General features: G+C 38.3%; 1 protein-coding gene across 14 annotated transcripts in view; it reads left to right on the top strand.

The window, feature by feature from the left end:
• PPP2R2C (protein phosphatase 2 regulatory subunit Bgamma) overlaps positions 1–24,538 on the top strand; it is a 193,354-nt gene that overhangs the window by 116,976 nt on the left and 51,840 nt on the right. For all 14 annotated transcript variants that reach the window (XM_051798369.1, XM_051798374.1, XM_051798363.1 and 11 more), the window contains 2 exons: positions 20,106–20,203; positions 20,808–20,973. In XM_051798369.1, the coding sequence (XP_051654329.1) occupies positions 20,106–20,203; positions 20,808–20,973 (264 nt within the window). The remainder of the gene's footprint in view (positions 1–20,105; positions 20,204–20,807; positions 20,974–24,538) is intronic.

Raw genomic sequence — 24,538 nt, 5'->3', positions numbered from 1 at the left:
TATTTCACAGAAGCTTCCTGCCTAAATTTTCTCATGCCAGGAATTAGTGTTCTGACATGACATCCAAAGTTAGTATCCTAAGTATTCTTTAGGTTTTTGATAGATCATGTCTGTCTCCTGATTTTAGTGAGTTCTGGTATTGTATCATACATTTCATGTAAGATCATTCCACAAGAAAAGCTAGCAATAAAACATGTATGAAATAATACATGGACTTAATTAGATCTTAGCAGTATATAAATTACTGCACAGACCTAGGCTGATGTAACTTCAGAAACCATTGTCTGCCAAACCTACCCTAAATCATCTGACAGTGTTTCAGGAACAGCATATTCTGAGGCAGAACTTCCAGCCTTTGTGCAGATAATGAAGGCAGGGAATAGGGGAACTAAGATGTCATCCATTTGCTCCATGTAAGTTCAGAAATGGGTCTCAGTGCTGCTGCAAAGCACAAACTGTGTGGCAGGCAGACTGTGAGGAGGACAAACTTGCATGCCAACTAGAGAACAAAACAGCATGCCAGGTTTTAGGCATGGTGTTTTGTGAATTTATGCACTTGGAGATTGTCAAAAGCTTTAGGATGATGCATAGGATCTTTAAAAATACATGTATTTTTTAATATTTCACCTTTGAAGTGAAGGTCTACATTGATTTGAGGCTGTCTGTTATTTGGGTGAGTAGAACGTACATCATGACTAAGAGTTGTGAGTTCTCAAAATAAAAGACGTCGTGTTATTTATTCACTTCAGTGCCACAAGAGTGTATGATGCCTCATAGGTGATTAAAATGAACATGCCACCAGAATCTTATAACTTAGACAGTGCACAGCAAGAGGTGACAAAAAAAAGGCAGATAAGTACAGGAAGCATGAGGGTTACAGTGGCAAAAGCTCATGAAAATGCTTTCATATACCAATAAAAGCTTTCACTTATGCCTCACATATGTTTCCTCACTGCAGGTTGCCTGTATGTCTTGCTGGTTATTTGATTTTTGGTTTCGTTAAGGTATTCTACTCCTAGACTTTGGTCCTGATACTGTTTCCCTTGAAGTCCCTGGAAGGAACTCCTAGTGATTTAAACAGTGTGGGATCAATCTCAGTAAGCAAAGACTGTTGGGATGTGGTAATGAAGAAGCTGGCACTTGAAACTTCTAAAAGGAAGCGTTTTGTTAGAATGAATAATGAAGCATTTTTGTTGTTCACATAGTAGGTGTAATATTATGTACAAAAATACTGCATGCTTCCTCATAACTAGCCAAATACAAAGTGGGAACATTTGATGTTACTCCCCTGTTACTGTCCCGCTTCTAAGTGTGCATCATTTGTCCATGTTTACTTTTCCACAGTGTTGAGGTGATTGTTTTAAAGGTATGGAATTATTCTGGCTTTGTAGGTTTTTTTATTTTTTAATACATCTTTCTGTCCCAGTTAGTAAAATTTTGTCATAATTAGTGATGTGGATAGGTGCATAGCTGCACTTCTTGCTTGAATCCTACTGACCTCCTTGTCTCAGTGATATTTTGTAGTAGATTCCGAAATGCTTGGTGAAGAACACTGTTGCTATTAGCTTTAAATATGGGGGTTTTAATTTAATGAGGTTTTCCTTACCCTTGCATGATAAAAAAATCTTCACTCATTTTGTTTCAAAATGTCTATAATACTGTATTTCCAGTATTATGCCTCTTGCTTGTGTCCCATGAATTCACTTTTATCCTTCTGTTCCTGCCATATCCTTTTCAGTAGTGTTATAATTTCAGCTGACTTTACATATGTTTCTTCACTCTAAAGGGATCCCATCAGCTTGATGTGAATGCAGTTTTTTTTTAAAAAGTTGAACATCCTTTAGATGTTCACACTAGAACACAACTAGTGTTCTAGCCTTGACAAAACACATTCTCAAATGCATAGGGCAAAAAGGATCCATGTACGTTACAAGCTGTAAAATGTGGAGAGAGGAGTCGTCTTCTTGGACATCAGTGTCCGAGTAGCAAAGGTAGAGTCTGCCTTGTAATATGTGTATTTGGGTTTTAAGCTTTACATGAAGGAGAGACACAGAAGTGAAAGGAAACTATTTCTGCCTTTCTGTGGTAATGCCATTATTTTCTGTTAAGTGTATTTGAGGAAGATCTTTCTTAACTATTCAGACATGAAAATATGCAGGCAGACAACTCAGGACAGCTGCAGAAATACCTGACTCTTTAAAGTATTTTAAACCCTATTTGTTTGTTCTTTTTGGCCCCGTATAGAGATCCTTCAAAAATACCTCACTGAAGATTTTGTTGATGGTGTATACCTAAGAAGCACCAAACAATACAAAAATATTCAGTGTTTCGAATAGAAACAGATGCACAATAGAATGTAATGAAATTTATTCACCTGTTTATGTGAGTACTGTGTATGTTTGATGGCTATAACTATTAAACAGCTTGCCCATGTGTTGCCAGATAGTGAATTAAATTCTAGTAAGTCTGCTTAAGTATCTCTATGCTCATGAATATGACATTTAGTCTATTTACACCTTTTCAACTGGGTTAAAATGTCAAAAAGATGTATTTTTGTAGTATAAGTACCTCAATTCTTTTTGACATTATTTTCTGTAGCTCATTTTATATGCATATCTTTCTTTTATATTATCATCATGATGGTATTAATTTGGATGTGCAAATTAGCTCTTCATGATGTTGTCATGTCAGCATCTGGATTCAAGATGTGCTGTTTCATAAGCATCACATCCTATTGCGTTTCATCACAGTCCCCCTTTTCTAATCTAATTATTCATAAGGAACCTTGGGGATTGTGCTAATGGGCATCTGAAGCTATAAAGAGTAATGAAAGCGGTTGTGTTACTGCTATGCAATTAAGTGTGTACAGAATACCATTCATATAATTAAATTCAGAAATTTTTACCACTCTTTTTCTCGTTTATAGTACATCAATTACTTCTCTGAAGTTAAAAATAATACCAGTGGAGTTTAAGAACTTTTTATGAGAGTTGTAGCATTTGTGATAAGAAAAGTTGATTTTGGCTTTTATTATTAAAAGCTTCACCAAATAAGTAGTGAGTTTTATGATTTTTTTAAATGGATTTTTCATGTTTTATGTGAAAAGGTAGAGGATTGTGGTTGAAGCAGAATTTGAACTGCTGCGAAACCAAGGGGGGGGTGTGTGTGTGCGTGCTGTGCGTTTCCAATTTAATATTCTGTTCATTGGTTTGATTGGGTACCATACACATTATACTGCTGCTGGTGGTAATGTGTATCAGCAGTCAGTGCAATTTGTAAGTTCAGCCTGACCTTTGGTCTAGGTTCAGTTTTCTGTCTTTGTTCATTTGGATTAAGTGTTTTGATGAATGAAGATAAAGTATTTAGATCGAGTAGTCAATATGTTTTCTGCTGATAATTCCATATTAATAAGTGCTGATGGTTAGTATCTTTAAGGTCTACTGACAATCTGATTGAAATCAATGGCAGTTTTGCCTCATTTAGTTCAATGGGAGCAAGAATGAGTCTTTAACCAGCAGAAAATTATAAACACCAGTCTCTGTTCATGTGTCATTCACTATGAACAAGAGTTTTTATGGTGCTGTCAGGCTGAAAAAAATCCTTTTCTCTTTTGATAACAAAGCTGCATTTAGCTGAAGTAATCCCTAGGTAGCCTGTTAGAGGTGTTCCAGCTTTGTTATTCCCAAACAATAGGGAATGTGGTCTCTCGCTGATTCTACTTAAGTAGTTGCTACTGCTCAAAATAGCTTGAGACTGCTGTGCAGCTGAAATTCTGCTGCAGACATCCTGCATTAACCTAGTTATATTGAATTTTCATGTGAAATTCAGAATTTATTTTAATTCTGCAGAGGACATGATATTAAATACATTGTGCGGTTCCTTTTTCCAGAACACCAGTAACAGCCATGATGTTCCATGACAATGAAGAGGCCATGGCATTTTGAAAGCATCCTCCATCCTCTGTCTTTTATTATACACAGCTGATTGGGATCACATCCTGTTCTGGGCTACCTTAACCATAAAAATCCCACTATCATTTTAAAATTGCTCATCTGCCAAGTAACCTACGACAAAACTGAGTGGTAGCTTCATAAAACAACTCTGCCAGGATATCTTCTTAGTTTCTTCTCAAGTATCCACCAGGAGAAATGAGCTGTGAAGTTTGAATGAGAGTTTTAATAGGTCCATGTCCTGTCTGACCAAATGACACAGTGGCTGAGTGGGACTGACAGCTTCTCTCTAATCATTTTTGTAAAAGCTAGAGAAAAAAAAAAAGAGGGGTAAAGTGCACAGAAAGCCTGGTCTCTGGGCTAGATTACCAGATTGCTTAGGACTTTAAAGGTCAAACCCAAGACCTTAGGTTAGTACCTCCTTAATTAGTAGGAGACAGCCTTTATAACACAGGAATAGTGTACTTTTGGCATTGCTCAGCAAGTGTCTACACTCTCCATTAGTTCATAATTTAAAATAGTCTTGAAGTACAATGGTATATTAGTAGGTCATTAATCTGCTCTTACAAAGGCAAGTAAGTTTTGCCTCCAAGAGAATAAAGTTATATTCATCTCACTTTCTGTTCAAAATACGCACAGTGCTTGGTCATATCAGTCATCTCCAAAGTCAGGCTAAAGCTGACAGATATTCTACTGTAATTAAGGCAATGACTGGCAAATTTTCTATCCATTTTCTGCAGTTAACCATTGCTGTTCCCATTTGCTCTTGAATAAAACTCAGCATTACTTTCATATACCTTTGGACCTCTGAGATAACAGACATGCGTGAAAATCAGTAGATGAGAGAAGAAGTCCTTCAATGCACTCAAATAACCTTTTTTATTTGTTTGTGGGTTTGGCTTTTTTTTTTATTTTACAGTGGTAAATTTTACATTTTTATAATTATATATTTTTTCTCTGGTAATTTGTGTTTTTCCACATTATTTTGGTTTCCTTTGATTACAGGCTAAGATCCTTAATTCACAACTCTAATGTATTAAATAGGGACCAGTTGAAATAGCATTGCTATTGATTACTTCTTACTCTTCCTATTACTTTTCCATGTTTGTGGTTTTCTATGTAAATATGAAAATAATTGTTTAGAACAACTTAGTACAATAAAAGGTATGATTTTTTTATTCCTACTTGGTGTGTAAATATCTTTAATCATCCAAGTAGTCTTGGTCCATGGACTGTACTTCTGGATATTCACCTAAAAACTTAAATAATCCTTGAATCTGACATGTGGTTAGTCATTGCTTTGTTAGGCCTAACTTCTACTAATACTTTGTTCTTGCACTTTACATACAAATTATTATCTTAATGATCCTTAAGTTTAATCTTGTGCAAATCAGATATGCGGGGTAGGGGAGGTTTTTGCCTGTTTTTCATTGTCAAATGAAATGTCTCTCCTTTTAAAACCAATTTCCACACACATGTTCAAATCCCTTAGATAAAGAATATGCTCATTTACAAAGATTATAATTGATTTTTTGGCCCTGTTTTTAATACTTTGCACTGTAAATGACATCCCAGTGGAGAATAATCATCATACAGATGTTTGAAAGCTCCTTCCTGCCGAGTATGGTAATTGGAGTCTATAAAGTGTCATCAGGCAGCACATTGTTTCTAATTAGTACTAGACAGTTTCTCTTGGCTTTGTATAGTTTTACTGGCCTCTTTCCTTCATTGTTTTACCAACTGGCTAGTAAATCTTGTCAGTCACTGAAAAAAAAACAAACCAGCAGATGAAAAGTTAGAAATTCTTCAATGTGGTTCATGGTGACTTGCTTTCTTTTACTAAAAAATACATATTTTTGTATGGTTTGATTCTGACTTTCTAAAGCTATCAATATGCTTTTAGCTTCCATGGGCCAGGTACTACTCTGACATCTTTTGAAAGACTCTATCTCACATCAGCAGGAGAAACATTAGTACAACAATAAATTTCTTTTCTCATAAAAGGACCTGTATGATAATGATTCTCCTTTGTCTTTTGTCTGAAAAAGGAATGTTTTAGTGGCTGCTTGATAGTTGAACGTTTATGGCACACAGTTTGCCAGGGTATACTCAGAAAAATCAACAGTGGGATGGAACTGGGCAGATAGAAGAGTTTCTTCTATTGAAAGGAGCTCAAAATTATGTGCAAAATTACTTGGAAAAGAAGATTTGCTGCCTGTTTCAACTTCCCTGTGTGAGTGTACTGGGGTACAGGTCAAGTTCAGTGGTCCTTAATGAGGGTTGGATTGTGCCTTCAAAACTCTGGTAGGTACATCCCTCTTGTAGGTTAATTTAGCCCAAAGTAGTGTCCCTGTATTTCCTCATGTGTTTCTGCAAGTTCTTTTTGCCTTAAATAATCTGGGAGTTTATAGGACTGTAGAAGACAGAAGGAAGTACGGAATTTGCAGGCCCTGGCTGCTTTCTTCAGGCCTCCATTCTGAGCATGAAGAGCTAGTTCTCTTGTGATAAGACTCTGAGGCAGGACCCATGATGATTTTTTTTTAATATTTATATTTCTCCCTTACATGCAGTGAACACCTTGTCTGAATATTCAGAAAGCACATAAAAAATTTGTCATGATGCATTCTTTAAATGATTTCCTGTTGATTCCAGTTGAAGGTCACTCTAATAATATAAGGTCTACATTTTGCTTGAAGATCAAGGAAGTTTAAGAACACCCTCATGAACAGTTAACAGGAAGTAATTTGTTGTATATTCTAAAGCATCAGACTGAGATTTAGGAGGTTGATTTGATCCTCTCCGAATGACAGCATCCCCAGGAAATAATGTTCTTTCTCCCATCTTTGTTTCTGTCTTGAAGCGAAATGATAATGCTATACATCTCTTCCTTCATGTCTATGTTCTTTTTAGTGTTTGGGAAGAAAATAATATATGACAGCTATATTCTGAAGAAGAGCATAGTGTAAATAATTAAAATAGAATAGACTATTTCAGTTGGAAGGGACCTGCAACGACCAGCTAGTCCAACTGCCTGTTCGGTTCAAGGATGACCAAAAGTTAAAGAATATTGTTAAGGGTGTTGTCTGAATGCCTCTTAAACAGTGATGGGCTCCAGGATTTGACCACCTCTCTGGGAAGCCTGTTCCAGTGTTTGACCACCCTCTCAGTAAAGGAATGCTAAAGAAATCCTGTTGTCCAGTCTGAACCTGCCCTGATGCAGCTTTGATCCATTCCCGCATGTCCTGTCACTGGATACCAGGAAGAAGTGATCGACACCTCCCACTCTGCTTTCCCTCCTCAGGAAGCTGCAGAGAGCAATGAGCTCACCCCTCAGCCTCCTTTTCTCCAAACTAGACAAACCTGGAGTCCTCAGCTGCAACTTCTAGAACATTCCTTCCATCCCTTACACCATCTTTGTTGCCTTCCTCTGGATGCATTCAGAGACCTGACCATCCTTCTTAATTCATGGGGCCCAGCACAGCACACAGCACTCCAGGTGAGGCCACACCAGCACTGAACACAGCAGCACAGTCACCTTTTTTGACTGACTGGTGATGCTTTGTTGGATGCACTCTAGGATGGGGTTGGGCTGCCGGGGCTGCTGCTGGCTCACCCTGAGTTGCTGTCGGCTAGCACCCCCAGATCCTTTCTGCAGGGCTGCTCTCCAGCTACTCTTCTCCCCATTTGTACTTGTGCCTGGTGTTACTCAGTCCTAGGTGTGGAATCTGACATTTTGACTTTTTAAATTCCATCCCATTCATCATAGCCCAGTGCTCCAGTCTGTCTAAATCCTTCTGCAAGGCCAATTACAGAAATCCTCCTTACTGGTTGCAGTGGAAATTATACTTATTATCTACATTCTACTTACTATGGTACTGCTTTACAGTGGACCCTCCAGTTAGTGCAAAGCATGTGTCAAAGCAGACCTCTTTCTCCAGTGAAGTAGTTGCTGATTGTACAAACGCGTAGGAGGCTATTAAACTCAAAACAGCAGGTATTTGATCTGAGGTGGTGTTCCAAGCAAAGTACAGTGACGCATTGCTTTCTGAAGTCAAAAGAGTTTGTTACTTTACTGATAAATATTGCATCACTAAGGGATAGCAATATAAAATAAAAATATTGTTGTAGAGAGCTAGCTTCTTCCAGGGTTAGGATAGTGCCAGAGACTGCAGCTGTCCCCTTCACTGCAGCATGAGGCCTGATGGCAACTGCAAGCTGGTGCAGGCATGGAGAACACAATGCCTCTCTCCACTCAACCAGTCTTTGGCAAATTTTCCAGCATCTATTCTGTGGTTCTGGCTTGGGTAATAGTTTTCCCTTATCACGGTCCTTTGAACAACTAACCAGTGTGTTTCTCCACTGTTTTGCCCCGGAGAAACCTGTCAACACCTTTTCTCTTCATTCTGTATTTAATGGATATGTCAACATTGCTTAATGGAGGATGGTGAAAAGGTATGTTTTGTTGTTAGCTCTGAACATGGCAGTGTGTCCTGACAGCAGCGATGTCTTGGGCCCAGCGTCGTGCTCTGATGCCAGTTCAGTCAGTTCAAGCTCAGATACTCCTCTGCAGTGCTCTTCTGCAGTGCATAAATACACCCTTATGCAAACAAAAATTCAGAAGCATCTCAACTACATATCCATAATTTATAATTATAGTGGGATTAAAATAGACTTGAGGCTTCAGTTGGCCTCATGTCTCAGAGCTGCTGTACTGCAGCAAAGGCTGCTCTGCTTTGAGAGCACAGCAGTAATTACTGTGGACTGCGTTTTAACAACCAGCGATGATTACGAGGCGCAGCTTCAAGGATGTTGGGGGAGGTTGGAAGCCTTGAGCTTCTATCGAGGGCTTAGATGTCTAAATGTTATCTATGTGGGCTGCAAATTAGCGGCTCTCAAACTATATGGCTTCAGGAGGCATGGCCTTGGGGAAGGTGCTTGCAGATTTGTGAGCCATCACCATATGCTTTGAAGCCCCCCTGCTCTGGGGAGGCTCCTAAGAAAATTCCTCTAGTTCTGTCTTAGTAGAGGAGACAGAAATCTGACCTACTGATGTTTGTTTTTCCAGATTATTTTTTTTCAACTTTTCAGTTTTAGCAGTAGACTGGCAAAAGCTATATTTTGCATTTAACTTTTTGATAAAGAAGGATTGATGGTACTTAGTGTTAAAACATGATAGGTTTGAAGCCTTAAAATCCGTGTTCCATAGTTGTAAACAGAGTGGAAATGGTCTGGTTTCCCACTTGCAATACTGTATTATTAGACTGGAAAGAGCTTTTGGGGCTGTTTACATGATGATTGGGTTCCCTGCATGCTGCTACATTCTGAAGCAGGAAAAAAATTAGAAACTGCCTGATCAGCAAGCAGTTCCTGTTTTAGGCATTGTCCATAGCATTTGTAATATATGCTGATCTAGTCCTGTTATGTAATTGATGTCCATTGGGAATATCCTAAAACAGGGATGTTTATTTCCCAAGGCTGTTAACAGTTGTTTGATGTTTCTTTATCAGACACAGACTGGGGAAAGGTGCATTGATTTTTAATGTCTTTTGCTCTTTAAGTAATTTTTTTTTGATGAGTAATTATAGAAATACAATGCATTTAAACTTGCGGGCAAATTTAACGTTGAGTTTTGCACACTCCAGCTATCTAGAATTCAATGTTTCAGGGCCAGGAGTTCTTCTATTTCCTGACATAATAGGACAATTTAGCATGCTCTGAATTTTAAGCACATGAGCAATCCCATCTTTCCTCCCTTTTTTTTAGTTGGATACATATGTGTGTGTGTATATATATAGGTAAAAAAATGAAGACTTTGGCCTTTCATGAACTGAATCTTATGAAATGAGCTTTTAGACCAATGTAAAGTTGTGTAAGCCACTATCTTTTTTATATCACTTTCACACTCATATGAAACCTTAAAGCAGTAGGATGATATGAAGCTGATACAGTTATCCTGTTTGTTTCTAGACAAGCTTGGGAGCAGTCTCTAGTGTTCCATCAGTAACAGCAACCCATGTTAACATTACCATGCCATACTACCTGAATAATTCTTAGAGGTCACAAACATGAATTTCAAAGGATGCTTAGAATGGATCTAATATATTATGATGTGCATGATCTTCATCAAAGAAGTATTAGGCACTCCCAGAAGTCCCACAGTTTTGTGATCTTGTGACAGACCCAGAGGCAAATTCAGAGTTGTCAGCTGAATTGCCTTTGGAGCCTGCCAAGCAAACAGATGCTAATGTTAGCTGAGTAGCTACATGGCTTGGCATGGAGCTCCCATGACAGGCAACAAGCCCTGTGTGTGACCTTATCTTGCTGGTCCACCACTGGGAATCACAGAGGAGATATCTAGTGATGTGCAAGTTAGAGCTGTATGTTGCTCACGGTATTTGGATATAGTTTATTTGCATCCTGTACTCAGAGTGTCTGATGAGTAGATTTAAACACTGCTATCTACCCTCATGTGTTACAACTGAGAAAAGATATCATGGTTTGTTTTCCCTGCACTGGTTCTACAGGCTCCAGAGCCCCTGTATGCTGGGAACCCCCAGCCTCTGCCAGTTGCAGTAGAAAATAATCTGACATAGCAGAGTGCATTACTCTTCTGTGTGCCTGTCATGGGTTGAGGCCACAGTGCCACACGGGTTCCTCTGAGCTGCGATCAAGAAGTACCTGGGCCTGGGTAAACGGGATGTTTGGGTGCACTGGGACCAGCTGGCACAGAGGGGCTCATGCCTGTGAGGGTGACATTCCGCAGCTTCCAGAACATGGTGGCCAGGTGTGTGCTACCTGTTGGGAAGTGTCCCTGCCTAGCAGCCTCTGAGCTGTGCTGAAGTGGTGTTCGGAGGAAAGCCATTTATCATAGCCAAGAGCCTGTCAAGGTCCTCTCTTTAGCAATTTAACAGTATGAATCATAGCACTGCAAAACCCAAGAATGTCCTGGAGCTCTTCCTCATTTGCCAGCGCAGAAAGGGCTGTTGTGTCTCTGCCTTTCTTTGACATCACTCTGTGCTTAAAGACTCTGGCTCTATTCCAGCTTCTAGGTCCATGACTTTTAAGATTATATCCCCCTCACTTCACCCAAAAGCCTGCTCACTGGGCTTTTTCCTCCCTAGGTGGATGCTATTGAGATGCTTTGTTTGTTGGGGCTCCATCAGTATATTCATTTAACAACATGCATACTCATTTGAGCTGAATACAGAACATTTAAGTCTCTAGACAAGTGATTAAGAGCTTTATTGAATAGAAATGTTTTCTGAACCACATCCTGGATTATCTGTCCCTTAGTATGTGTATAATCAAAACTGCTTCTCTGATCTTGGATAAAAACTCTGGAGGATCTGTTTCATTTTTTCCTTTGTGTGAAATGGGAATGCTGACATTTCCTTACTGACTTCCTTGGATTGCTGTGGAGTTTAATGCCCAGAAAGTGCTTTGAACGTGAGAACTGCTGTGACAGAATTACTGAGAGCTTTCCTTATGGAATTTAATTGCTTAGTTAAGGAGGGGGGGAAAAAAGTTCAGAACCAGCTGGCAGTGAAATTCTATTGAAGTTTATTTGTAATGTATGTAATATATGGAAATAACATTCATATTGAATCTGGTTATTGAGGATTTTTTTTTTAAAAATTTTCAATGACTTTTCAGTATTCTTTGATATATTTTAAATTAATGATTTTCCTTTAAAATTCTAAATATGGATGGGATTTTTTTCCCTTGTTTTATAATAGGCTTTTAGCAAAACTTGATGTTTGCTTATTGTAGATCATTGCAGTTATTATGCACAAGCATAATCACTTCTGACAATGAAAGTAAAATTAGTATATTTTAATAATTTGTATGCTTTCCATATTTGGCTTTCATTTACTCCAAAATGAGGCACGAGGTTCAAGGTCTTTCTGCTCTCAATAAAACCTGGTTGCCTAGCATTTCTAACACTTGGCAGCACCATTTCTAATCTGTCTGTAGCTGGCAGCCAGGCTGTGCAGCTCCTCAGTGGGAAGTAACATGGAGCTGAGCAGCAGCTCCCAGCTCAGGCAGGCTTCCTTCTGTGGTTACCACTTTAAACTCCGCTTGAAATTGTAAATCCATGGCAATTTTTTTATCTTTTGTCCTTCAGTGTTGCTTGGTAAGAGTAGTGGACTGGCACATTTTCTAAATGTGCTCATGTTTATCAGATGGAGTGTTCCAAGCCTGTTACCCAGTCCTTAGCTTGCATGAGGGTCTCATCTGTCAGCAAAGAAAGAAAGAAAAAAGAAAGAAACATCCAGCTGTATTTTTTCTTTTTCTTTTTTCTACCCCCCCCCCCCCGAAATCTCAGAAGAGTAAATGACTAGCATGTGTTACACAGTGTAAGTTGTGAAGGAGATTTGAGGGAATGTGAAGGTTAGAAGCCTTCTAACCTTTTAGCTTTGCTAAAATAGAGATTGATCTGCTGCGTTTCCTTAATTTTAAAGGTTGTTTGTAAGAATAGATACAAGCATTGTTACCAAATAGCTTAGTTTTAGTGAAGGTGAAAGGCTTTCTAGTGAGTTTTTTCAGTTTGTTCAGGTTGAACAGGATGGAGGGATCAGCACTTCCCAGGCTTCACCTCTTTGGACATCCCCAGTGGCGGAGGCAGGCGTGGGAAGCAGGGTTGGAGTCATCCCCGGCGCTGCCTGTTAGTGCCCAGGGAGCAGTGCCAGTCTCACAGCACGGAGAGGCTGCTCAGTTACTGCAGGGGATGCAGGGCCGCTATTGGGGAGCCCCTGAATAGCTATTAAAAGGAGTCGTAGCAAGCTTTTTATCAGTCCACTGAGTGTCTCAGATTAAGAAGACACAAAACAGTGCTCTTAGAGACTTCAGCAAGGATAATGGTAACGTTAATTAAGCATTCTGCGGAACCAACCACTGAAGCTTTGCAGCTGATCCAACTGGGTCACCTTGAGCAAGAAGACACTAAAGTGCATGTAAACTGTAGCCAAATTTTTGAGAAATATGTCCTAATTTTCAGCTACACCATGTCTGACAAATGTTGCTTGACCTTATTTCCTACTGAAGCAGTGGGAAACTTTCCATTTGCCTCAGTGGGCAGAAGGTCATGTCTCTTGAACCTCTTTTCCTGGAGGCCTTGTACTCTGCAGGAGGGAGATGGGTGCCAGAACCTCTGAAATAAGGGCTTTGAGCTTTGAAATTAGGAATACATATATGTAGGGGGGTCAGTTTATGAAAAACTGAATCTCAGTAACTTGCATTCAGTAGAAAGTGCTGTTTTTAGCACAGAACACTGAACCCAGATAATCTATTTTACATATTTGTCCCATAAGCAATTTTTTTTCCACATTGACTCTGCTCCAATAATTGGGTGTCATTTCCTGACATTTCTAATTTGAGAAATACAGCTAGAAATTAGCATATGATTAAAAAGCTGTTGAAATAATTTTTCTAAGCTCTTAAAATAAATACATACAAAAATAGTTGAGGAAAAACCCAACTCTATTAAAGCTCCACGCTAGAAAGAGGAAATCACAGTGTTCATGGGTGTTCATAGAGGGGGTGCAAGTTTTGGGTTTGTTTTTTTAGATTCTGATTCAAGTAAATTCTTTCTTTGAGTGAGCACTGAACATATGTTCAGATGTTCTGAATGGGAAGGTGTTTTCCTTGGTCCCCGAGGATATAAGGATGCATGGATCTGTGAAACTCAGCAGTATCATGCTGTTCTCATGATCACCTAGGCTGATGCAGGCCACCAAGGTGTGCATGTGTAGCATTTCTAAAATCCAAAAGTTGGAGTTTAAAGATGAAAAAAAAAGGGGGGAATTATCTCAGTGCTTGCAAGGATTTGAAGTTCGGAAATTTGTTGCTTCCATTATTTATTTATTTTTTACTTTTTTTACTACCATCCCTAGCTGAAGTGGTCATATTTCAAGGAGCCTTTCAAGACCTGTTCAGAGTTTGACCCTGTGGTTTTGGATTTCATATCAGGAAGAGATTGTTGTCCTCAGGAAGAAACGTGATATTTAGCCTGATAAACCTCTTTGTTCTTGTGTAACAAGATTAAATGGGACTGCTTAGTTTTTGCCCTTGATATATTTTCCCTTGCTAGCAATGAAGCCAGGGAAGGTGTCACTTAGCAAAACAACTACATGAAGTGTAGTGGAGACACATCTCTGGACTTCATTCTGTTACTGATTGATCACCTTGTTTCACTGATCCCTGAAGCACTTCCACTGTTAACATCTGTGTTCAAAGTTTGCTTTGACCAAAACCTGTTTCCTGTTGTGTTTTGCATTGCCCCTGCATCTAACATGGAGCAAACATTTGCCATTTTTCAGCCCTAACTCCACCAGACTTTAAAGATATAATAAAGGAGGAAAAAAAGCAAAGCGAAAGCTTTGCCAGGGTGACAGATAATCCCAGGAGCAAAGGGGCAGATAGATCCTTCATTTCAAACTGCTTGTTTTCTGTTGCAGCATTTCTTTGTACTCTTTCATGCTTTCTTAAGCTCTCATGTGTGCATATAGTCCCTCTTTTGTGCCCTTCATCATACTTTTGCTCTTTTTAACATGTTTGTATGCTCTCTCCTCCTCTTTCCATCTCATGCATCCTCGTGTTCTCATTTTCTCTCATGTGTCATCCTCACTGGGCCACCCAACTGTCTGCTCATATCCTGCGTCATTTTGGTGCCTTGGAGAGGTGATCAGGCAGTTTGTGTGTAGGTCAATGAACTTCTGTCTGGGTGATATGGTTTAGTGGTTTAGGGGTTACAGTGGGAGTGCTGGGTTGACAGTTGGACTTGATGATCTGAAAGGTCTTTTCCAGCCTTGGCGAGTCTGATTCTATGATTCCACGTCTTGTCTGCCCATAGAGTGGAGCTGGCTTTCTGGTGTGCAGGTTATTAGCATTAAGTATCTGACTGAGCCAAGGTGGACAGTGTGATATGTGAGAGTTTGCATTGTGCTTACTTGAATTTTGAGGAGTGATTTCTGATGTCATACAAGCCCTGGATCCAAGATGGTGAATAACATTGCCGTGAACCAAAATAGATGCGTGTTACAGAGACCACTACTTCAAGTAGGAAATTTTTCTGTTGTCAGGGATTTCTCTGCCAGCTATTTCAGAAAAGAAGGATTCATTTGACCTTTTGAGATTTTGCATACCTTGTTTTCTTGCTGTTTGAGGAAATCTTTGAAACTTCCACTTTAAAAAAGGTAGCAGGCTTTTTCTTTCCATTAATTTTTTCTTTCCCTCCATTTTTTTCTTTTCCTTTTTTTTTTTTTTGTGTCCAAATCTGGACTAAATTCTGACAGCACAGCTCTTTGTAATGGCCTTCCCTTCAAGATGCTGTAATACTGCTCCTCTTTTATTTGCCATTTGTCTTTTTGTTTTATGGCTCTCTTTGTTGCAAGCTTCTTTGTTGTTTCTTCCAGATTATACCCCTCAGGGACTTTTGTATCAGTATGACTGAACATTGCTTGCAGCCATGCCAGATTGTGCTGTGATCTTATTGGATTTCACAAACCAAGGTTAGGCCAGGTCAGAACTTGGTTGAAATAACGTAGACTACAAGATTGCCTGCTAACCACTGGGAACACGCACAACAAAAACCTGACCCAGTTGCTGATTCAGTCAGCTCAGGCCAGCAGTGTTGCTGTGCTGACTGTGGTGGGTGTGATATTAAGAAGTAGTTCTGACCTGTTCTGGCTGGTAGGATTTCCCAGCTTTTGTTTGAGAAAAGTACTGATGTTAATTCCTGTGTTCTGGCCCATTCCAAATCCTTTAATTCTCAATCAGGATTACACTGGAATTCAACTGAAGATTATATTCTCTGATCTTCTTTTCCCTGTACTGTTGCGTGATGTTTGCCCTCGAAACTTGCTGTACTGTGCTGGGTGAAATAGTCCTGTCATTTTCTTTGCTTTCCTGATCTTCTGAAGCAAAATAAAGTATACCAGGGTCTTCAGATGAAAGGTTCCAAAAAGGTAGAAATTTTTAGTAAAAATAACATACTGAAAATTATAGTTGAGCTTTTCTTAGATTTGCTTGAGGTTTCTGACCAAAAGAGTGTATGAAGATATGTAAGTACATTCAGATTTTTCTTCCCTGAGTGCATATTAGGTGGAAAATAATCTGCAATTATGTGAGTACCCCAAAATGCTGGGAAGATTGATTATATAGCTAAGGCTTTTCTAATTATTGTAGAGGTATTTAGACCAGTTTTAATTGCTTATTCCTCAAAACAAACCTGTAGGAGGCTAGAAAGTGAATATTGAAAAAATATATAATGACCAAAATTGACTTGAGCTACATGTACCAACCTTCGTTTCATCTCCCCACTGAGCTTGAGGGGTGGGGTGGCTGCTGCTGAGTTCATTTACCTGAGGTTGTGCTGGAGCAATGCTCATTAAGTTGAGGGAAGAGCAGCTACATACACCTTGGTGTGCACAGATGTACATTGATGGACTTAGATCTATCACAAAACCAGAATGTATCTAGCTAAGCAGCAGCTGTTGGGTAAAACATAGCCATTAAGAAAACGTAAGGAATGTGAACTGTGAAGCTGCAGAGGAATTAGTGACGTGTGAAAGGGCAGCGGTACTGGGAGTCAGAGAATTAAATACTTCAGACTGGATCAGGAAAAGCTTCCTGTCAGTTTAAACTGTAGAGTAATATGACATCTTCCAGTGAACATGTAAAATTAATCTGTGAGTTCAAGTCTGTAATGCATTGTACCTGCTGGAACAGTTTGCTGTGGCTGGATGAGGACCAGATAACCAGGAGTTTACACCCCTGGAGTATTTTCATCTTCTGAAAGTTTTGTGTTTGCTTTTTTCAGTCAGTATCTATATTTTAAGTGAAAATATTGAGCATTATGACTTTCAAATCCAAATTTATATATATTTCTGCATAGACAAAATGAAGGAGGAAGATTAATGTTGGATAAAAGTTGGGATTTATGATTCAATTGGAAATACTCAGCTGTTGGCATTGAGGTTACCCATAATTATTCTTAATAGGTAAATTATCTCTGTCTCTGATAATCCTAATTGTTAGTGCAAAGCTTGGCACTGCCAGCAGAGATATGGAAGGTGTAGTGCAGAAGAAGGCTGGAAGGAGTCTTTCATCTCTGCCATCCCATGCCAAGGGCTTACTGTACATGCAAATTCATCAGCTTTTCCATTGTGATGCATTTATATATCCTGGAGGGGGTGAAATCTGGTAGTTAATTGCTCTGTTTGCTCAGGGGACCATTCTGCAATGGAAGAATCTGTAGGGTTGGGACCACAGTGGCTGATGTTGCTACAGCATTAATAAATACATAGGGGAGTGTTCTGCAGAAGGGTATGAAGAGCTTTGTTGATTGATTCTGTTCCTGCCTCCTCTGTCTTAGGAAAAGCCAGCCTGGCTAATCTTTTGTATGAAAACAGCATGACTAATGTTCACCTGCTGAACAGATATGCTGGATAATTTTATTTTTGGGGGGGTGGGGGACACCTGTTGATTTCAGCTGTTGTTTTCAGCTGTTATTTACAGGATCAATAAAAGTGATTTTCCAATTCAAGGATAATTTTTTACCAACATGCTACATGTCTGTAAGGTCATAATATTGGATCTACTCTTTTTCAGAACAAGTTAATTTAAAAATGATAGGTAGTTTTCAGTTTGGAATTAGTTTTTCTAATAGAAAGGAGAGATGTATCTGGAAGAAACACCTTGGGGGTGGGGATGAGAATTTTACCTCAGAACAACATCACTGTACGGTGCCCACAGATACTTAATGTATTGGCTCCTTAAACAATAATCACTTAATTGTGTATGATATTTTAATGACAAGTGCAATATAATAAAATGCGGAGCTGTCTTATTACAATCCAGTTTCAGTTACTATTGAAATCTGTGCAAGTACTCCTGTGGACTTTACTGGGCATTGACTGATGCCCTCTGTAAAGTGTGGTGTAATATTTTATGACCATCGTGACCATAGAGAAGAATATGTCATGATGATGTGGGTGTATTTCGGGCCAATAGCAAATGTATTCAATATGAAATATGTTCAAATGCCATTCATTCCTTTTGCACAGTTATTTTATCTGATTCTTCTGTGACCTGTGGAGAACATCTCGTGTGCATGACTCATGCACACACACACATGTATTTTAATAGATTCTACATTCTTCCCTCTGCATTTGGCTCTCCAGTTGGGTGGCTGCAGTTCTGCCTGTATGATTGGGGTAAGATACAGCTTTAAATGAGTAAAATCATGCAGGTATCATTTTATAAGCAGGAGACCACACCTATTATTGGTGTGAATTCTGCAGGATAAGACCAAAACAGGCAGGAAGTGTTCTTCCATTGGAAGCAGTATGAATGAACTTTACACACCAGAAAAGTTGATTAGACTTTTAGATTAAATAAAAAAGGCAATTTTTTTTCAAACTCAACCCATCCCAAGCCCCAGAGCATCACCCACCATAACTAATCTCTCTACTCTTCTGTACTCGAATAAGTTTAGAGCTATTGTGGTTATTACCTATGAATTATGCAGTCTGTGGAAGTGCACATTAAAATCAAATGCCATTACATTTGGGAAGCTTTGGGTTCAGACCCAAAATATTGTAAGTCTTCATGTTCCATTTTTCTCAAAGTCTACACATCCATAGATTTTATTCAACACACAAGAAAATTACATGCTTTAGGATTCCCCTTTCTTCCTCTATATAGGTAGTAGGGGAGGAAAAAGGGAGGAGGATTGGTTTGATTTAGGACTTTATGGTGAAGATTTCTTAAAAAATAAGATATTTTTCTTTACTGTGATTGGAGTAAAGTTTTCCTTTTTTAAATGATAAATTGTTTATAATATTTGAGTAAGAATCTGGCTTTTGGGTGGCTGTGTTGCTGATGAGAGCTACTGGCAGTAGAAGCTTTCTAACACTGAACTGCTAGTTTATTAAAAGAATAATGGGAACAGATGTTTTCAATTCATAAAATGTATCAAGTAAATGGTACATCCACTTGTTATTTCAATTCCTTTGAATTTTTGTGAACTCATTTGGGGCTAGGTTTTCAAAAGAGCTTAGCCACTGTCACTTCATTGTTCTCAGTATAAACTGATGGATGATGAACATGTTTGGAAACTGTAGCTTTTTGTGCCTAAAGGGGAGCTCCTAACTACTGACACTTCTAAAATCTGGCCCGTGTTTCTGATGAGTGAATACTGATCGTTATGGAGGATTCAGACATGCAATCTCTGAGTAATACCCTGCATTTGCCTGTGATTGTATATATGATGGTTTCTTAATTTACTATTGCACTAGGCATTTTAATTTAAATTATGCTAATAGTGTAGGATTAACTGCGGATTATGATTCCACCATGTACTGTCATTCAAACACAAGCACCAGTTCTTTTGCTCCTCCAGTCTCCCTCTCCCTCTCATCCTCACTTGTAGTAATTTGTGCTCAAGACTGGCCTCTTGATGAGGTTTCTTTTGATGAGGTTTCTTGTTCAAGTTGATACAGTTGCTTACAGAAAGGCAGTTGTTGAAAACTAGAAAGAGTGAACTTTCTTGTCGTCTGATGACACATTTTTATGGTGCTGAAATGATTTTCTGAAAGCAGTGATTTGAATGGGCACTTGCCAGCGCTGCACAGTGAACAGCTCTGGTTTTGCCTTCATTCCTCAGTGGTAGGACAGTGTACATGTACTTTGCTTTTGCACTCTTGACTCAAACACATATTTGAGAAAACCAGTGCTAGGGGCTTATGTTAAAACCCTCATAAAGGTTGCAGAATAAATAATACGTGCAAGGGGAGTGAGATGTTACATTGTCCTTGTTACAGGAAATAGCAGGAGGCCACTTTTGTTGCTATTGCCAGTACTGAGATGGCTATTCTTGAAGCACAGCCTCTCCAGAGAGCTGCTCCAGTCCCAAACTGCAGATGTGCTGGAAACACAAATTTGCCTCATTAATGTTTGCACTTGTTTCATTGTGTAGCACCCTCAGATTCTAATGGCATGCAGCCTGTTTGCATCAGTGACTTGCTGTTGAATTCATCTGTATCCCTTCAAATCCCTCATTTGTTGCATTTTTTGTGAAGTGCCTCATATTTTTAGTGGCTTTGTGTTGCAGTAGCAGTCTAAAGTTTTCCTTTTTTCTTTTCCTTTCTCCAGCTGATATTATTTCTACAGTTGAGTTCAACCACACTGGAGAACTACTGGCTACTGGTGACAAGGGGGGTCGAGTTGTTATATTCCAAAGGGAACCTGAGGTATGTGAGTTACCAATGTAGTCCTTAATAGTTTGATAAAACCTGGATTGAATTTTAATACTGTAATTGAATTGAGTTAAAAAACTTGTTTATAGTCTCAAGATTCAGTAAAACAGAATATCACCTGTTTAGAAACAAAGTGAAAGAGGGATCTTTTCCTTGTAAGTTTGCTGTCCCAAATAAAAATGCTTCAAAGCTTCAAAATTCCAAAATAAGAAAAAAGAAAGTTATTTTTGTTTTACTTCTGCATTGTTTTAATAGCTTTTACCTGATGATGGAACCATTCCATTTAAAACTATACCTTCTCTGTGGTACCTTTATGTTTCACTTGTAAATTCTGTCCATCTGCAATGTCTTTTTTAGAAATCTTTCCTGAATAATTGATATTCCTTCAGAAATTCTGTCTATTATTAAATGCTGTTTCAATACTTACAGGAAATTTCATTCCTGTTGAAACAAGTCTGTCAATATCATGTTTTAAATGAGAAATTAAATTAACTTCCAATATTTTTATATTTATAAGACTGCCTATACACCTTTCCTAAGAGATGAAGAAATATTGCTCTCATAAACCGCATATTTTTGTTGTTCTTATTCTCCACAGAGTAAAAATGAGCCTTACAATCAGGGGGAGTACAATGTTTACAGCACTTTCCAGAGCCATGAACCTGAATTTGATTATTTGAAGAGCTTGGAGATAGAAGAAAAAATAAACAAGATCAAGTGGTTACCACAGCAAAATGCAGCTCACTCACTCCTATCAACAAATGGTAAGGTAGATGAGAGTGTGCGGGACATATCAATATTTGCTGTACTGTGTTTTAGTGCTGATGGTATATGTTTGTTCATGTTAATATACTGTTTTAGAAATTTCCTCTTTCAGAGTTTACCAAGACTGTCATACTGACTCTGATATCTGTTATTTATGTATTTTACCCATAGAATCATAACCTTTTTCCTATTGATTATCCATTGACATTTAGAGAGCTATCTGTTTTTCTGTGAAGTGCTATCCTGAAATAGGTCTTGTGACAAAGGCATCACCACACTCAGCAGCTTGTGTTTCACTGGGAATTTGGAATTTTGTCTGCTGTATTTGTCATAACCTTTATTATTTATAGATGTGTAAATGAAGGTAGGTGAGAGAGATGAATTTCTTTTTTTTTTTCATTCATTATCATCAGAATGGTTTATTTAAGTTTTAAAGAGTTACACAAATCTTTGGAAGGCAGGAGGAATAATAATAGGATATTAATACTGACTCATATTTCTAAAATGTTTGACTATTGATTTATAAAGGCAGTATTATTCCTAAGGGGGAGGGGTATGAGGATGTGAAATAGGGGGAAGAAACTGAATGTAACTAACATACACAGGGGTCATTTAGGAAGCATTTGAACACCCTCAGCCTTTATTACTGCAGATGATGCATGAGACAAAATACCTGATTTTAAATCTTAGATCTCATTGTAATAAGAAAATAATTTTTTGTTGTAGAAGTTTGAGGATAATTAGGAATTGCTGATAAAAATATAGTGTAATCTGACTTCTGGGAATCGATACTTTAGTGCAAAGTGATTACTTTTAACTAAAATTTATAGCATTAAATAATATTTACAATAATTCACAGATAGCCGTTTTTTAATGTTTTGTAGTTTGTTTTCCTTAAGATTGTCTTTGACTTTCTGGGGGCACTGTTGCTTATTTGGAATGAAAAGTATCTGTTACAGATAGGTGATTTGTGCTAATTTAATGATTAGTCAGCTTATTATGAAGTTTGGGAGTTTACTTCTGCTCTTCTCCCATCATCAAAATATCCCTTCTTTCTTCAGATAACTAAGAACGGCTTCTTCCAAGTCCATGATACAAAACCAGATTATTAAAAGTAAATCTCTCCCTTTCCATTTTAAAACTCGTTTTTAGAAACACAGAGGAATACAGCCAAGTCCTCAGATATGCTTCTTTTACACTTGGCCTAGTAGACCTTTATATGAGTCTTCTGGTTCATACCGTGATGAGAGGTGAGAAAGGAAGAAATAATCAGTGCTGCTGTGGGTCAATCCAGTTTCAACCAGCACTGAGCAAACCTAGGACCTGGCAAAATACTTTGGCCTCTGTTTTTCCCCCTTCTTAATTCTGGAGCATACCAGCAGACTTCTTTGTTGTGAGGAGAACAGAAATGGTTCCACTGGCATAGGCTTTGGATTTTGGCTTTGAATTGTAAAACATTTGTGCGTGCCAAGGAGGATTCCTAGCTTTCTGGCACCCCAGGGTTGAAGTCTGAAGATTCACCTCTTGGCATATTCTTAAAGATGGTTTTAACTTTAGGATACAGACAGCCCGTGATGGATTACTCACTCTCTCACAGATTACCTGTGAGGAATTTTTGACAATGTATATCAATTCCATGCCTTTTAAAAGAGATAATAGTATGTTTCCTAACTTGTAGAGAACGAAGGCATTACCTGTTACACATGCTCATATTGGATAGGTTGTAGAAATATCTTCAATACTAGTTTTGTTTCCTAATTTCTGAGCCTGCTATTTGAATGCAATTTTTGATATTTTACTCTCTTGTAGTTTAGGATCTAAAGCACAGTTTTGGTCAGAAAAATGAGAACTGCAATACAACATCCTTGCTTTCCACGGGCACAGGTGGACAGTGCCTATTGAATTTGCTGGAAGGAGCATCCTGCTGTTTGGGAACATGAGGGGAGAGCTGGTCTAAATCTAACCCTCAATATGTGAGACTTGGCAGGACTGCACCTGCTCAGATCTGTTTCTGTCATTCTAAGGAGGACTTTTGTCTGAAGCTGTTCCTGCACAGGTCACCTCTCTCAGAGGGGATCTTGGTTCCTTTCCAGTTCACGTGTTATCAACAGGTTATCAGCTTAGCTTTGATTACAGCATCTTAATTAATGGAGACAGAAGGAAACCACCAAGGCTTTCAAATCTTTCTGTGGATTTGCAGTGCTTGCAGTTAGCAGTTTTGTAGTTTGCACTGTAAACTGAAATGATTTTGTACTATAATAATAAATTATTATGATTTATTGGTATCTTCTGTACTAGAATGAATTGGGGCCATTTTTCATGTGAGCTACACAGGGTAGAACAGAATTTGGCCCATACAGGTCCTTTCATCTGAGGATTTCAGACTGCTTACCAGACATTAATTAATTTTGACTTCATAACACCCTTGAGACTGAATGCTTAACCTCACAGAGATGTTTCTATTTTTCTATTTTGCAAAATATAAGCATACTTAAAATTTCTAAGGAATATTTAAAGTCCAGAGGTGGATGAAGAAGAAGAAAACCAACATATGATAACCTTAACTGCTACTAAAATAGTTTTCACTTGGAAAGGGATAGATTAATAGCAGTCAAGTCCAACAATGGAAAATCCTTTGTATTTTTTCTTATAATTCATTTTACAATTGCTGTATTTATAAATTTTTGTCTAGATAAGCAGAAATGCACTGTTTACGTGTAATAAAAATCCAAGTGGATGACATGACCTATATGTATTTTTAGTAATTAATTAATGTGATATACAATACAAATGAAATTTATTGAATATTTAAATGAACCTTTTTAGTTGCAGATTGAAGTAACTTCTTGTTCTGTAGACTGATCAGTTGTAATTTCTTTTTTGCTTGTAAATTAGCATATCAATATTATTAGGAGATGCATAATAGTAAAAAAACCTGAGTAATGGAGGGATTGATTTTGGAAAGAAAAATGTTCAAAGTTATAGTTGCTATAGAAATGCAAATCAATTCACGTATTCATATATCCTGCCTTTAAAATGATTTGTACTAGCATTTGAAAGAATATTTGGATCACCACACTGCAGAAATAGTTATGCTCTGCTATGTACTTGGGGACAGAGGGGGAAAGGAAGAAAGTGGGCTGAAATCAGAACCGGTGCAGGAACTGAAGTTAATAAAAGCTGTGGTGGCAGCTGAAGGGCAGAAACTTTGGAAGGACTTTGGCTGCTCCACAAGCAGATGAGTGAAACAACTGTTAGAATCTCAAGACCAGATGTTTTTTGCAGGAGAAGAATTGGCATTGATTTTTCAGTCTAGGAAGTGTTAGGGTTGGCAGGTTGGAAGCACAACCAGAGTGGGAGTGGACAGTCAATGTCAGGGAAATCTTCAACTTCAGCTACTATGCGATGTGAAATGTTTAAAACATGTTTTTTTTGGCTCCAGAGGCTCTTTGAGAGGCATAATTATTCTATCATCATATGCTTCTCCCATCATGAAAAAAGGAGAGTAGGTTTTATTCCATTCAATGCAAGATTAATATATTTTTCTCCCCACTTCTCTCTCTT

This window comes from Manacus candei, unplaced genomic scaffold, assembly GCF_025592945.1.
Source record: "Manacus candei isolate 608988 ecotype Guabito, Panama unplaced genomic scaffold, ASM2559294v1 h1tg000048l, whole genome shotgun sequence".
NCBI classification, from domain to species: Eukaryota; Metazoa; Chordata; class Aves; order Passeriformes; family Pipridae; genus Manacus; species Manacus candei.
This window is presented reverse-complemented; position numbering and strand designations above follow the sequence as displayed.